A 15,744-nucleotide genomic window follows, 5' to 3' on the forward strand; every position below is an offset into this window, starting at 1 on the left:
TCAGGGTGGGACCAGAAAGGGGTTAAAAAAATGAAGTCTGTGTTTTGCAATGTTTGATTAACATAGTCTGATCTTCCCACTGTTGTTCATTATCTGCTTTTAAGAAATGTATGTTCAAAGAAAGCTCTCAGGAATACTGAATACCAAAATTGTTAGAAACTTTAACAATTTTACTTCAGAAATTTGACCCACAAACACTGATACAGATTTAATTTATTTGGAAAAGGATAAATTTTCATGTGAGAATACAGGAGTAAAACGTTCCCATCTCAGCAGCTTTTTTTGGCAACATAGTGATCACCTTTTTTTTTTTTTCCTTGTTTCTCTACTACAGGGAAATGTGTATATATGCAGCTTTTATACAGCTTTCTTATGTCTTGAATGAATGTCCTTATCTCCATAAAGAGAGTCATTTTTCTCTCCATCTTTTAGTAAAAATGGGGGAAAAAATCAGGAAAGAATCACAGGATATTCTATGAATAATTTTTTTAAAAGGAATGTTTTGTAAGGGTAGATTTATTACTAAGTGCATTATTTTAACGTAATGGTTTGGCTAAAATAATGTATTTAATAGGCAGTATTTCATCATGGAATTTTAAATTTGGGTCTTGGATAAGGACAGGAATAAATGGTAAGTTGTCAGGAATTCTATTCGCAAACCACCTTATTTTGGTAGCTGTGATAATATTTCCTTTCCTTGAGGTCTGTTTTCTACAGCACACATCCAGCTAGAGTTTTTTAGGCTTCTGGTGAAAACTATTCATCGTTAAGGTATTTTCCACTGGCCTTCTAAATTTAAATACGTGTTTTACCAAACTTAAGTAAACACCACTAAATTAAACAAATTTTCTATGCCAGCTGGATAGGCAGTACAGAGCTTTTATCATTATTTTTTTTCCCTTTAAATGGTCTTTACTATCCCTTCACCCTCAATTGCATTAACAGAGCATTTGATCATACCGCATCACAGACAGACTTGTATTGTTCTCTGCTTTTTTCCTGTTTGTAACCAGCAAATCCCACTATTCAAACTGTTGTGCTAATTTGTTTATGTCTCATGTTGGCATAATGACAACTAAACACATCATGGGCATGTACAAGCCAGAGCTTTGGAGTCTTGAGACAATAGTGGTCTTCTGACTGCCAAAGTCATCTTGCTCCCTGGAAACCTCATTTGCTAAACTGTAATTTGAAAAGAGATTTTGGTTTTTGAACTGCTAGAGCAGAAGAGCTGATCTGCTCACTAAAGAGAACAGCCCTTAAATATATTTCTATTTAATAGAAGATTACAGTTTTGTGTTTAAATATTGCTCGGCTTTTTATGTTCTTGTTACCATTGACATTATAGGTAGAGAGGATATGCATTGAGGAAAGGGCTCAGAGAATAAATGTTAGTAGAGTAGCCAATAGCGCGTAACTGTTTAAATGATCAACATCGCTGTTGATTGAAGACAGTGGAAAAATGGCTGTGTGGCTAAGGTACATGGCTAGAGCCTAGGAAATTAAAATTCTCTTCTTTCCTCTTCATCTGACTTGTATATGACACACAGTTATTGCTCTTCTCTGTTTTCCAATTTTGCAAAATTGCCTTTCAATGTCACTGAAGTGCCAGAAGGTAAATTAATGTGAAATTTATTTGATCTTTGAATTGAAGATGGTAGGAAATTCAGTATTATAATGACTTCATCACAAAATGATCTTAAATATGCAGAATATGAGGTGTCTGAAAATCAGTATTCATATTTATTTTATTTCATGTAGGTGTGAGGGTTAACTCTTAGAGATACTGTTCTTTTTTCCTCTGTATAAGATGTCATAGCTTGAGTGGATTAAAAAGATGTGTAGAAGAGAGAGGAGAGAAACTAGATGATGTTTGTGTATCTTACGCTGAGCTTATGAAACACAGAAGACCAAAAGCAGGGTGATGATATAACAACCCTTCAGCAGAATGTGATTGGTCTCCTGAGATTTTCTTTTGCCTTGTTTTTCAGTTTGCCCAGCTGGTGTCTGTCTACAAAACTCTGGGTCCGGAGAAGTTCCCGTTAATTGAGCAAACGTTCTATCCAAACCACAAGGAAATGGTATGTGCAAGTACTGCTACTACACTGGTTAACTGGCTCTTTTAAATAGTAACTATAAACACACATGATCCATTTCTCACTTACTGTCTGTTTTAAAAGCTATTCTGGTAGTTTTCAGAGGGATGAGATGTGGTGACCACTTGAAAGCATTGTGGTAGTTAAATGAAGATTTTCAGAACTTAAGGCTGACGTTTTTTCAACTAATCAGCCTCAGTCTTTCAAGAGATTAAATGGTTGTAAAGACACAGAACAACTATTAGAGCACAAGGGTTACTTTTATGTTTTGCTTCAAACTAATTCTTCAAGACATGTTCGAAGACTTCATTATTTACCTAGATGACATGCTCATGTTCATACATGTTCATGTACTTGAGCTGGCACTGTTTGATTTCCAGTCTTTTACACATGTAAAAGTATTCATTAAAGTGACACTCATGATCTTCACTAAACCTTTTTTCTCAAAATAAAATGACACTACAGATTTTTGATCTTTAGGTGGAAGAAGTTTCCTTCATCCTCAGGTTGTTCTTGAAAATAGATTGGAAGAGGCTACATCAGTGTGGCTTTTTCCTTGAAACTGGCCTGGCAGGATGTAAACACAGTTTCCAACTTGCTGATGCTTCTCTTTTATTGCTCAGATAACAGATACCAAGTGCACAATATCACTATTTGATGGAGGCAATTCATACTGTTTTTCAATGATTGATTACATTGCCATACATCATTCAAATATGCTGTAATATATGATTATGCTGAAGATAATTTGTGCGGTTTTGCCTTCTGATGAAATTCTGGGGGACTTTGTGACTTGAAAAATAATCAGGCAGCATCACATTAGGTAGCATTTTTATTTGAATTTCTAGAATAGGTGGTAAAATTATTTCGATGTCAGCATTTTCTTAGTTAATAAATTGAAATAATATGCTGTTTGAATTTTCACTTTTAAATGCTATTTACGGCCTGCCTTATTTGAATTTACTTTTACAGAATTTGATTTTTACTGTTTCACCTTTTGTAGCTCCTCTTGTGCTCATGCATTCATGTCTTATTCCCCAAATCACAACCTAGAGTTCCTTTCATCCAGTTCAACCCAGTGAGGGGTAAGGGGAGGAGAGCAGGGGTAAACTTCAGATCTGTGGATGGAGTTTTTGGCTGAGCATGCCAGTTGTGCTTCTGGGTTTTTGTTTCTTTCATACTCTGGTGATCGTTTGTACTGAGTCTTCAGGCAGCAGTAAAAGGTAAATAAACAAAGATGCCATTCTTTTGTGTAAAACTGGAGCTGCTTTAAAGAAACACTTCTTGAAACAGAAACATTCATCCATCTCAAATTGATTAGAACTATACAAAATGCTGTAAAGCTTTCTAAACTCATTGCTAGTTGAGTCATATTTACAGCCTTTCCCTCAGTAATTAGTTCCCTTTATTTCGCTGCATTTCTACCTCCTATGTTATATCAGGGAAAAAAAATATACTTACTATAATTGCTGGGCATTTTAATAAAACTTGAATAAAGCATTGTGTCAAAAGAAAAAAACCCAGCAATATTTAAGGATTTCATTTCTCCAGCATTCACCTGTACCGTTTCCATTCTCTGATCTTTTCTCTAATTGTAAGTCACATTAATCATTTTCAAGTTAAAATAGAATGTTGTACCAGGTTGTGTTTCTGCTCTGACCATCCTGACAACATGCATGTGGTGTCAGGAAGCAGAAATAAAGTTAACCTGCTTTTAATAATGTACCAATGCCACTGCTGTCAGAAACAAATCTGTATATAGGAAAGTAACAGCCAGAAATCAGCACTACTTCATCTTTTTCATAATCTTTGTTGGTTTTTCAGGAAAATTAAGAAATCATTCTGAGAGGGTTTGGTTTTCTTAAAATCTTTTCTGGAAATATTTATTTATATGGAAAAAAACCACCCCATATCTTCTTATCAACCATAATGGGAAGTTTTGGCAAGATTTTTTCAGACAGAAATCAAACTGGATGGCCAAGAATTTTGAAACATTTCATATTGGATATTTTATGGCAGATCAAATATAAAACATTTTAAAAACTCATTATAACATACAATTCATGTTATAGTTTGTTCATAAATACTGAAGAAAACATTTATTTTTACAATGTCTACAAAGAAGGCAATGAGAGTTTGGTTAGTTCTGTTTAAGGTCTACTTTGAAAAAGAAACATAACTGTGTTTAATTTAAAAGCAGAAAATATCTGTTTTCTGCTGAGTGATATTCAAAATGCACCATTACATCAAAATACTTTAGGAAACAAATGCTATTCTTTCCGTGTGTGAAATACTAACCAGCCTTGTGCTTGATTTGGACCTTGTATCGTCATTAAGCTTTTGCAGACTTTGTCTATGAATTGTTTCTGTTTGACAGTAGGAAATTATGCCTGGTTTTCTTGCTGTTGTTTTTTTTCCTTTTTTTTATAATGTGTCTGTGAACCGTTAATATATATACACAGCACTAGCAACGATTAGCACTGCCAGTGTTCTCTTTGCAATATCAGTTCCTTATTGGAAGAAAAGTGGCCTTCATATTTCCCTTACGTAAGTAGATGTGTGCACACATGTATGTCAATGGCTGAAACTGGCCAACTGGTGATCTTTTGTTTGTCTACAGCAAAACAGAAAACCAAATGGGCATTATATTTGGCAGCACAGGTGTGTGATGTTTTAATTTAGGACTGTAAATAGAAATTGACAGGCAATGTTTACATCCCTCCTAAGGGACATAGGTGACTCTCCCTCAAAGGAATAGTGCTGAGTGTTCCTGTCATTTTTGCAATGTTTGCAGTCTTAAATTCCTATGTGAGTAATATGAGAGTAATCCTCAGGCAAAATTGGAAAGATTTTCAAGAAACCCAATAAAGAAAACTAGATTAAAATGTAGGATCCATAACATGTATTGTGGTTCTCATCCAGTTTCTAGAACACAAGCACTTCTTGAACAGCTGTCTAAACTCTTAATGAGATAAATTCTGCAGTTTTAGCACTGTGAATTGAGATGCTTTTGTAAACTTATGTTTGTGTGAGACTGGCTACTGACCACAGTAATCAATACTTAAAAGCCTAAAAATAATTGAAGGCAAACTGTTGTAACTCTAGAGTAAGTTCATGAGTTGCCAAACTCATTATGACAAATTACCCAAATGCCCATCATGAATGGGCATTCATGAATGAAAAGTGATTAATATAAATTTAATTTACTATTAAATATGATCAAATGTTTGAGAGCTTTTTAGAAATCTTGCAGTGTAAGTTATTAAATATCTTGCACGTATACTTTTATATGAGTTTATGAAACCACGGCTTTAACATTGCTGAAATAAAATGTCACATAATTAGAATGGCACTATTAAGTACTACAGCTGCAGTGATGATGGGTGTGGTTTCTGTAAACATGTAAGCAGTTTTTACCTGGTGTCATTTGTGTTGATTCCACAAAATGCTGAAGCATTAGATCTTTAGATTCCTATGGACTAGCTATACCTTGTAGAATATTGAGTTAGATATTGGGGTTTTGATTATCAACTTTGTGTTTTAACTTAATTATCAACAAATGTTACAACTCTGTAGTTAAAGAAACCTGTGACATAATTACGAAACAAAATGTGGGGCATAGATTGTTTTGATCTATGTGTCCAACTGGTTTCAAAAGGTAAGGAAAAAACAGGGATTTTTTGAATATTTTATAGCAGATTGTTAAAATACTTTACATATACACTGTACAATAATTCTTTTGTATCAGAAGACTTTCACATGGGGAAAAATAGTTCTATAAAACATTCATTAGTTCATCAGAATGATTTGAAATAAAACGTGGAGCTCTTTCGATGTGTAGGTTAGCAGAAGTAGGGGACAGATTTCTGATCATTCTTATGTTCTCATACATTCATATTGGTGAAAAAAACAAACAACAACAACAAAAAAAACTTGTTATGCCTTATAAAACCCAGAGCAGCATTCTCAGTTTGAGCCTCTCTGTACAAAGCACGACTTAAGGAGTAGCTACCTTCGGGAGATTTGTTCCTCTTCTTGTCTGAGTGCCAATTCCAAAGACTCATACTTTAGCTTTACAGGACAATTTGTTTTTGTTTCTAAGCAATGGATACATTAGATGATAGCAGTTCAAAGCTGTGAGCGTGCAATTTTTGATGGAATTAGACTCAAAGGCTTTTCAGGAAGTGATCACTTTAAGGTTCACTGATGTCAATAAACTCTTTCTCTGGGGGAGGGCCACCTCGGTACCAGCTGCAAGTGCCATCACTTCTCTTGATACAGGCGTAATGCTTGGCCTGGTGCCCGTATAGCTTTCTTTCTATCAGCCAGTCTGTCCAGAGGCACTCGTTTGGTGAAGTGATTGAGCAGGGCACCATGTAGCAGGTAGTAATCTAAAAGTGAAACAGTACATTAATTCAGTAAATTGAACGTCTCTAAAAGAGCAATAAAATACATGGTGTATTTCACCAGTGAAAAATGCTGTTTCCTGAAAGGTGAGTTCCACTAGTGAAGAGTATTTTGTTGCATACTTACTTTGCAGCCACAGCCCATTTGATATCTCTGGTTAAGACTCTTCTTTTGAGACAAGGATAAATCATCCCATGGTTCAATGTAGTTGCATAAATGGATGAGGACTTTACCATCATTTAAAATCTGGCCTAGAGCATGGGAAATAAGGAAAATAAGGCAAGCAAATGAAATACTGAACTAAATTGAAGTCAAAAGTTTGTAACTAATTGCACCAAATTTGTCATAATTCACAGTTTTTTCGGTGAATTTTATTTAAAATGTCAGAACTATCCTTTGAGATAGTTGCAAAGATTGCACATTAACTGTAGCATTATACAACTTGTTCATTTAATTCTGTTTGTATTAATTAAACAGCACAGAAATATATAGAGGGGGTTTTAATAAAAAAGTGAAATTTGACATTGAGCAGTAAGTTTTTTGTTTTGTTTTGTTTTTTAATAGGTTTTGTTGTGTTTTACCTGTCAAAAGGTACTGTTTTTTGTTGTTTGCTTCTAGTTTCACTCCACAGAGTGATGAATCAAAGGGAGTATAGACATACTGCACATCCTTCAGCTTTTCAAATCCTTTAAACATCTGAAAATTATCAGAAAGTGAAAGTCAGAGGGGGAAAAGAAACATGAAAAAGCATTGTAAACAAGAACTGAAATAAGTACATGGTGCGTCTTCTGGAAAAAAGGGCTCTGAAGTTTGAACTTCTATGAAAAAATACCAACCATTAGGCTCCATCTCTTCATAAAATGAATTGTCTGTTATTTTATAAGAATATTAGGCTTTTTTTAAAAAAAAATCATTTTAAAATCTGATTTTTAACTGTTTTTAATGGCTCTCTAAAGCTTTCTCTTTGCATTACATTCTACTCGTGTCTCCCATTTAAAGAATAAAACAGACCCAGCACTCATCTTAAAGAAGGTGCTACAGTGTTGAATCTTTAATGATGAAAAAATTACCAATATATTTGCATGTAAATGATCTTGATCAGTGTAATGGTGTGCAACTCCTAGAACATAAAACATGCTAGGAAGTGGAGCACTGTTCCTATGTTCTGTCAGTAAAGCATACTGTTTTTACACATCCAGTTGATAATTTTGCCCAACACAACCTTCTCTAACAACTCTTAGAAAATGGGAGCTAGCTCTTACAATTTCTCTCCTGCAGCACCAAAATGAATAGGTTCACAACCAAAGCCCATGCAGCCTTCAGATTATCTGCTCTCTAACCAACACTTCCAGCTATGGCTAAGCGAGCCATTAAAAGACAGAAACAAAATTAGTTATATTCAAATGTGAGAAGGAACCGTAAGATGCTAATCAACTTCAGAACGCCTGTCATCACCTAATATGACATAACTGAAGCCCCAGCACTCGGGGGGCCCCATTTCGTTACATCATGCTGTGTGTTGACAGCTGTGGACAATTGCAAGGTTCACAGCTCTCATGGGCAAGCTCTCTCTGTTGCAGCTGGTGTCCCTGGAAAATATGTTCATATTACTCAATTTCTCTCAGGAGATTTAAATAGTACAGCGTGCAACAAAATACACAGTAATATGTTAGGTTTTTTTGAAGCCTTATTTATAGAATTACAAAAATAGTTAAAGGTGTTGTCATTGCTCTTCCCATCCAAAAACATTAGGCACTCATTTGAAATACTTAGTAAAAGAAAAAAAAAAATTCAGAATAGCAACTAAGAAGAAAAACAAAATTAAAAAAATACCCAGCATCCTGTACAGAGCTATGGTGAAACAGAATAGTGTAATTGAAAATGCATGTAATGATGATGGACAGTGTGTCTACTTTTATTAGATAGAAGCCAAATGTAAATGATCTTCTCAAGAAGATGAAGATGCAGAAGCAGGTCATGTGTGCTGCAGAGAATTTGCCTCATAGCTGAAGCAGAGCTCCAACTGGAAGGAGCCAGCGCCTTCCTTACTTCCCATAAAAGTCTCTGATTCCTGTCACCTTTGGAACTGGAATCTCTTGCTTCTGTGACACTTAAGTCCACCTTATTTGGGGTAGGTTAGGCACAGAAGTTTAGTACAGAGTTAACTGTATGAACTCTGCAAGCATCCCGTGTGTTCACTTTCAGAAACCTCAGATAGGACTACATTCTATAGTAGGGTGCAACTTTATGTGAGTAACCTACTACTTGATCTGAATTAGCTTAAGAGCCATACATAGACTACATACATTTATGTAATATATGCATATATGCTTATATATACATGAATAAATAGTAACAAATATTGGAGATCTGATCAATATTTAAAATGAGCATTTTCAGTTTCATTGGAGGTAGAGTTTGGTATTAGTTGAACAAAACTCTATGATAAGTGTGGAGCACCCTAAAGCCCTCATCAGGCTGCTGTTTGTTTATTTGGTCTATGATATTCCAGCTCTGATTTATCTCTGGTTTTGAGATGAATATTTGTTAAACCATTTCTTAGATCTGTTCAGTTCAGTAAATTGTATTTGATCTTCTCTGTCATTTTCCCCCAACACCTGAAAGTGTGGGTGCTTTCTGAATAAACACCAGGATGGCCTGACCCAGTTCTACCTTCTGATATAATGCATTTACATCTTATATATGCATGACTATAAAGTATACATATTGTTTAATTATCAGCTTGAGCATCATCTCATACTCCCACTGTGCACAGACCCTGAACAGAACATTAATGAATGCGTCCCCTTATGGGAGCTGAAAAAATAAATGGAAAAATCCTATGAGATCCTTAATCTTTTATTTTGTGCACTCCTATTTACTCTCCTAGCAGCATTCACACAAATTGATTTTTCTTAGCAGGGAAGGAATTCTGCTTCTGCATATGTCCATATTCACTTGTGAAAAGCTCTCTCTATTGCAGCTGGATAGATGCTGCAGATGCTTCTCTGATATCCAGAGTTCTCTCTTCTTTTTTTTCCTTCTTTTCCTTTTTTCAACCCTACTCTTAATTCAGTGTAGTTCGCCTATGTCTAACCTTGAAACCAGATGGATCCTTTTCCAGCTTTAAGCATCTGGAGCTAAACTGTGTAGCAATATACAGAGGTTATCAGTATTGAACTTCAAATTAGCTGAGTGATTCCATGTACCTTTATTTGTTTGATTTCATACCGGATCATTTTGTGGGTATCAAGAGGATTGTCACTGGCAGGAACCACCTTTTCACTGGATATTTTTGCTCGAATCACTGTAATAGAGGGGAAAAAAAAGTTTAAAAGCAAGTAAGCATATACCTGATTTCACGAGTAATAGCTATCACTATTTCCTATTCTTAAAACAAGGAAAGGAAGACATTTCTATGACAGAAAAATAGTTTATTCTCTTTCCTACGCTTGTTTTGTGTCCCTCATCTATATTTTTAAAAATATATCAAGAATATTTGGCACAAGCAATAAAATCATACTAATAATATGGTATATTTCATTGAGCCCAAAGATTTTCTAGGAACTTCCACCACCCCAAAATTGTTTGTAGTCCAGTTTTGGCTTGGTTCTTGATCACTGTTATCGTGTCTCCTCTGCAGATGTGCTACTTGTTAGAACAAGCTGTATCTCCATGAAGAGAGTGGCAAAGGCCTTAGGTTACGCCTCTTCATGCAGGTATCACAGAGACCAGAAATTCTTCTTCAGCATTAGAGCTAATGCATTAGAGCATTAATTCCAAACTCCCTGAAATGCTGTTCTAGATTTTGTCCATTCATATAGTGAAATTCTCATACTTATTGTTCTCTTCAGAAAATCAAGTTGATGTTGAGGAAATATACATATATACACACACATATATACATACATATATTGATATATATATTTTTCTGACATTCTCCCTTCCATCCCCAGCAAATTTGTTCAATAAATTAGCTAAATAAAAGGAATAGGAAATCCAAAATGCCATTTTTCTTTTAGCCAAATAGAGGTCAGTTTCATATAAAAGTGTGCAATTCTCATTTCCTCACTTATTAGCAGAGCAAATTAGATGTAAAAATCAACATGGTGCATATGCCTGCAGCTTCAAAGCTGGAGTCGTCCATTTTTGGCATGGGGCTCCCTCCTCCCAAGCCATTCAGGCTCTTTTAAAGACCTTTAGACTTTCTGATTGGATTGAAAGGAAAGAGTTCTTTAAAGTATGAGCAGCAAATTCTTCATTTCAAATAGTAAGTGGCAGCATCTCTTTAATCATCTGCAGATGTGTCATGTTCCCACAAATTAACAGTACTTCTAAGTGCTTTGATCTACTTCCAGACAAAAAGTGTTGTGGCCTGTTTGTGCTATGTTGATGGAAAGGTCAGATTAGAATCGTGTTCTGTTTTTGTTGTTTTCCTTTATAGCAATACTTTGTAAGGAAAGGTTTCAGCATGAAAAAGTCCATTCAGTAGAAAGTAAAAGTTGAGAAAACAACTTAGACCCATAATTTCCTCAGTATCACAACATGTTTTATATGAAGGGAATATTTTCTTTCATATTCAATACAAATATATGTAGGATAATTAAAACTACTTTTCCCCTTTTGCTTAAGATTGAAATATTATTAATTTTCATATTTGTATTAAATTCTTGTTACCGTCTGACAGGAGCGTGACAGGTTACCTACAATAGCTCAAAGAGTCTCCATGGAATGCTGTAAGGCAGTTTGTCATTATGAGATCTTCTTGTGGGTGTGTAGAGAGGAAAAAAATAAAAAAGGAAGAAGGAAACTTATTTGTTTAAGAGAGAGTTTCCAGATGGTGGAATTAGTCCAAACTGAGATGTGTTTTTTTCTAAATGACAAGAAAGTTTTTACATTAAAGGATGTCTAAATCTTCAGTTATTTCGGTTTACATTTCTCCTGAAATCAGATTCATGCACACACAGATTTTTGGGGTCTCTTAATCCTCCTCATTTTTTTCTGTTCTTTGATTTCCTTTTTTTTTTTTCAATCAGTTATTTCGCTGTCTCCTAAAACCTCTGATTCATGTGGTTGCTTCTGTTTTTAACCACAAGCACTTCCTGATTTAGCATTCTTGGGCCCAACCATCTCCTTTTCACTCATGGTTCAGAGGGTGGTTATAACTTAAGATTCCTCCATGTCTGTACTTCTTTTCAATAAAAGGTTTCAACTGTGCCATTGCTGGGTTGGCTTCTCTGCTTGGCTGAGAATAACCTCTGCATGTTTAGGGCAATAATTTCAGTTTATCTCTCAGACAGTTGTTGGTTCCACATGAGAAATTCCACATGAAATGCATACGCATAGGTTTTATCTTCTAATGCCAGTAATTCAGTCTGCCTCAAATTTGTTCCACATTAAAAATATAGGATGCATTTCATGCTAATATTTCAGCAGTGGGAGGCTGCATTTATGCAGTGCTCCCACATTTTGTAACTCTTGGTATTTGAAGAAATATTTTGTGTTTTGTAGCCGAAAACTGTGTTGAGTAGCTGAAATAGGAAGAAATGAATGTGATCAAAGCTATGCAAGTGGTCAGTTAGAGCCTCAAAACAAAAATCCTAATGGCAGCTATTGGCTCCCACTATGGTGTTGAGTCCACACTGTTAAGTTGCTGCCCCTCTAAGCAACTGCACGAGGGTCACAATCACATTGCACTTATAGGAGGGCACTGTTCTGTTTAGTAAATCAGCTTGGCAATTGCACGTTTATTATTAGATTATCCATTAAGAATATTTTTCTTCCTCCTTTCCTTAAGAATATTATCTCCCAACCATTTCTACATCAATGAAAGGTAATTTTGAACTGCACGAAAGGACACAACTTACTTATATTACTTATCAGCTATATTTCTGTTGAAACAATATGGAAACACGTGTTAGATTTTCTATAATGCAGACGTATTCAAAGCTAAAAGGTTAGGCATTAGCCATGTATTTTCTAGTAGTGTGTGGTTTCTCTCTGAAATCAGATCCAGCAGCTGTTTACAGGTACACAAATGTTACTACCACCTCATCTACTAGAAGGCATTTTATGTGCACTGACTTTTAAAGATATAAGCCTAGAAATAAATTTAAAATAATGCAGTAGCTGAACTACCTGGACAAAGTTATCAAGACTGTGAAGATCACATTAATATGAGAAATATACACTAATATTTAGTTATCTTATTAATTTGGGCTTAGTTTGTTAATTTTGTTTCTGGAGTATAATTTCCAGACGACTGAAGTATTTTTCTTCTGATTAAAAATAATAATTGTAAGGGCGATTGGAATAGGAATAGATGTACTTCCTTTAATTACAGAAGTATCCACAGAGTGAGGAAAATATGTAGCTACACCCTTCTCAGATGTGTTAAGACAAGAAAAGTGACATGAGCTGCAACTAAAAAAATGCAATTTAGAAAAACATAGGGGAAAATGACAGTGAGGTGTGGAAGGGGTTGTTATGTACACAAATATTCAGAGCTTGTGGTAAAAAATAATTTACAACGAAAAGGAGAGAAAAGGGTGTGGGAGGTGGAGAGAAAAGAGAGAGGGAAGTGAAAGAGCTCTACCCAATGGCCAGACAAGAAGGGAAATGACAATCTCTGAAATAAATGTAAGTAAGGCAGTAAGTCCTTTTACCAAAGTGGAGGGGGAAAGCTTCTTATGAAACATTAGTAAAGTAGTTATGTTTTGTATTTATACCCTTTTTGTAATCCCCACTAAGAACTGAGGGTTATCTTCCCTCTTAGTTGGGTATATCAAAATAGAAATTCCTGATTAATCCTCAGTTTACCTGATATTAATTCTTACTGGTGCCAATACAAATTTGGACTACCTGGTAAAGGTACATCTGACTGTTTTTAAGAATGTGGACTCCTCACTGAAATTAACCTTAAAAGCATGTACCATAATGGAATGGCTTAATATGTTGCCCTTATTCTGAAATGTTTAAGGCCTTTTAAAAGTGAGTCCTTTAACAATGAATATTCTGGTTTCTTGGTTCATGCTGAAGGATTTGCCAAGTAGTGTCTCATAAAAATGCCATTTTTATCCTGTTTCCATTTATAATTTCCTTCATTTCTCTCTGCTCTTAGTCCAAGAGCCCTAATCCTAGCACTGAGTTCATTTCGCATGTTTTCATGGGAAATGAAAGATGACTCCTATATTATAACAGTTGTGCTACCAAATCAATGACAGTAATACCAGTTTGAGATATAACTATACACCATTCTGAGAAAATCTAACACATCTGATATCTGGTGCTGTCACAGGCAAACAGTGCATGTTCCACATAGTTTTTGCCTTTCATTCTTACAATGTAGAGGTGACTGAAACAGTTGTTTTGCAGCATTGATTTTTGAGCTATTATGCAAGCCTTTAGTTGTTGCAGACTTCAACAGAGAGTAGAATAATTACCTTGAATAATCTTTAAAAAGCTGGAAAGAGAGCAAAGGTGTTTAGCAAACAGCTGATCTATTAATGTAGATTTCAACAAGGCTGATTGGCAAACAGCAATTTCATTCCAAACAGAGACCTAATTGAAACTGTTGTACTGGTTCAATTGTAAAAAGAGTGCTGTGGCAGCAAAACTTGTCCAGTACTGAGTGAAACTCAAAACATCTTTTCCTCTGTTTGTAGGATGCATTTCTTAAATGTAAGTATGCATTGTTAATAATCCCTTTCTCCGCAGTTCCTAGAACAAAAGCCAAGGAATCTATATTTCAGAAGATGCCTATGTTAGATAGGATATGAACACGGCCTTTGCCTGCTTTATGTTTTAGTTTTCTTATATTCCATTAATAACTGTTCACAACTGTCTGTAAAATAACTAAATCAGTGGCACCATAATTGACTGTCTTTTTGAACATCACAAGAATAAAAACAGAACTTGTCAGGCTGTTGGGACACAGAGGCTTTGGATCTGTACCCACAGATCTTGTTGAATAATATAATTATAACATTTTTTGTCCTCTACTCTATAGAAACACTCTAGAGGAGCATTGCCTTGTTTGTGTTGCATGAGAAGGCAAGTGTGGTGAGATAACAGTATTATAAGAACAGAAAAATCAAATCCTTCTACTAAAATTTTATTGCTTGGTCTGAAGGAACCCCAGGGAGATTTTTGAAAGGGAAGTTTAATTTAAAACTCAAGAACTGAGCCAAACCTAAGTTGTATTAATCCAATGTAAAATAGAAAACAAAGAGTAGATGATGGATAAACCTATATTTTGCACATTGAGAACAAAGATTACATGATCTAACTTAATATTAGCAATAATAATATTGCTAACAAGTTTAATATTGCTAACAGGCTAATACTGCTGCTGTGTAAATGTTTTGGTTACATCTTTCTTCTCTCTATGATGAACTGCAATTTTTTAATGTCATTCACTGTTATTCGTGGTGTTTCTGTTCAATAAAAACAGAGCATTCCAAAATTCACCTTCTTGGAAAAAGAATGCATACACTTCTGAAGTCTACGAAGCAGAAACAAATAATTGTTTTATCACTATTTGATACATACATTAATTTGCACTGATTATCAACTTTTTCAACATAAATGCTTTGCAGACTTTGATTCTGCTGTTGCGTTTTATTATTGGTTGTCTGCATCTGAAATGTATTTCTGTTGAAGCTCATTAGGACTTTCTGGTAGGTCAGGATTTTGTGAGTCCCTGTGTGTTTTTGGCTTGGGATGCAAAAATTCCTTGTGTTGAAGGGAAGAGTTGATTTAGTTTGGCTTCCTTGTTAAACCAGATTATGCAGTCCTTTTATTATTATCAGATGAAGAATATATTCAGTTTGTAAGGGGGAGGTTTTTATACACGTTCAAATGGAAGAGGTGATTTTCTTAACAGATATGTACTAGTCTTAACTTATTTATTACATGAAAAACATCATGATTTCCTAACGTTGTTCAAGGTCACTTTTATTTTTCTGCACTGTTTTTACAGCTGCTACTCATGTTACCAGAAATATTTCTCTCTACTTCACAAGCCTCAAATACCACATCATTTGACTAGTAATCAACATCTGCCTAATTTCAGCTGAAGAATAACACTCTCTTTATACTCTGAAGTCTGTAGAACAACATACATCATGTTATTGTAGATTTCCATTCATGGCTGCATACCTCTTCCTCCATGCGGAAGAAACCCCGTACTGTTGAAATACTTTTTAATGAGAAAGTTAGGGATTAAAATTGCTAGATTAAT

At 35.0% G+C, this 15,744-nt stretch overlaps 2 protein-coding genes across 4 annotated transcripts in view; one reads left to right on the forward strand and one right to left on the reverse strand.

Annotated features, from left to right (window-relative positions):
- Positions 1-15,744, forward strand: part of SYN2 (synapsin II) — a 103,301-nt gene that overhangs the window by 43,792 nt on the left and 43,765 nt on the right. Inside the window, exon 5 of the mRNA XM_015874777.2 lies at positions 1,992-2,081. Within this exon, the coding sequence (XP_015730263.1) occupies positions 1,992-2,081 (90 nt within the window). The remainder of the gene's footprint in view (positions 1-1,991; positions 2,082-15,744) is intronic.
- Positions 2,916-15,744, reverse strand: part of TIMP4 (TIMP metallopeptidase inhibitor 4) — a 55,752-nt gene continuing 42,923 nt past the window's right edge. For all 3 annotated transcript variants that reach the window (XM_015874776.2, XM_015874775.1, XM_015874774.2), the window contains 4 exons: positions 9,713-9,810; positions 7,085-7,199; positions 6,630-6,754; positions 2,916-6,487 (listed from right to left, as the gene is read on the reverse strand). In XM_015874776.2, coding sequence (XP_015730262.1) covers positions 6,290-6,487; positions 6,630-6,754; positions 7,085-7,199; positions 9,713-9,810 — 536 coding nt within the window. In that variant the 3' untranslated portion in view covers positions 2,916-6,289. The remainder of the gene's footprint in view (positions 6,488-6,629; positions 6,755-7,084; positions 7,200-9,712; positions 9,811-15,744) is intronic.

The sequence above is a fragment of the Coturnix japonica genome, chromosome 12, assembly GCF_001577835.2.
Source record: "Coturnix japonica isolate 7356 chromosome 12, Coturnix japonica 2.1, whole genome shotgun sequence".
NCBI lineage: Eukaryota > Metazoa > Chordata > Aves > Galliformes > Phasianidae > Coturnix > Coturnix japonica.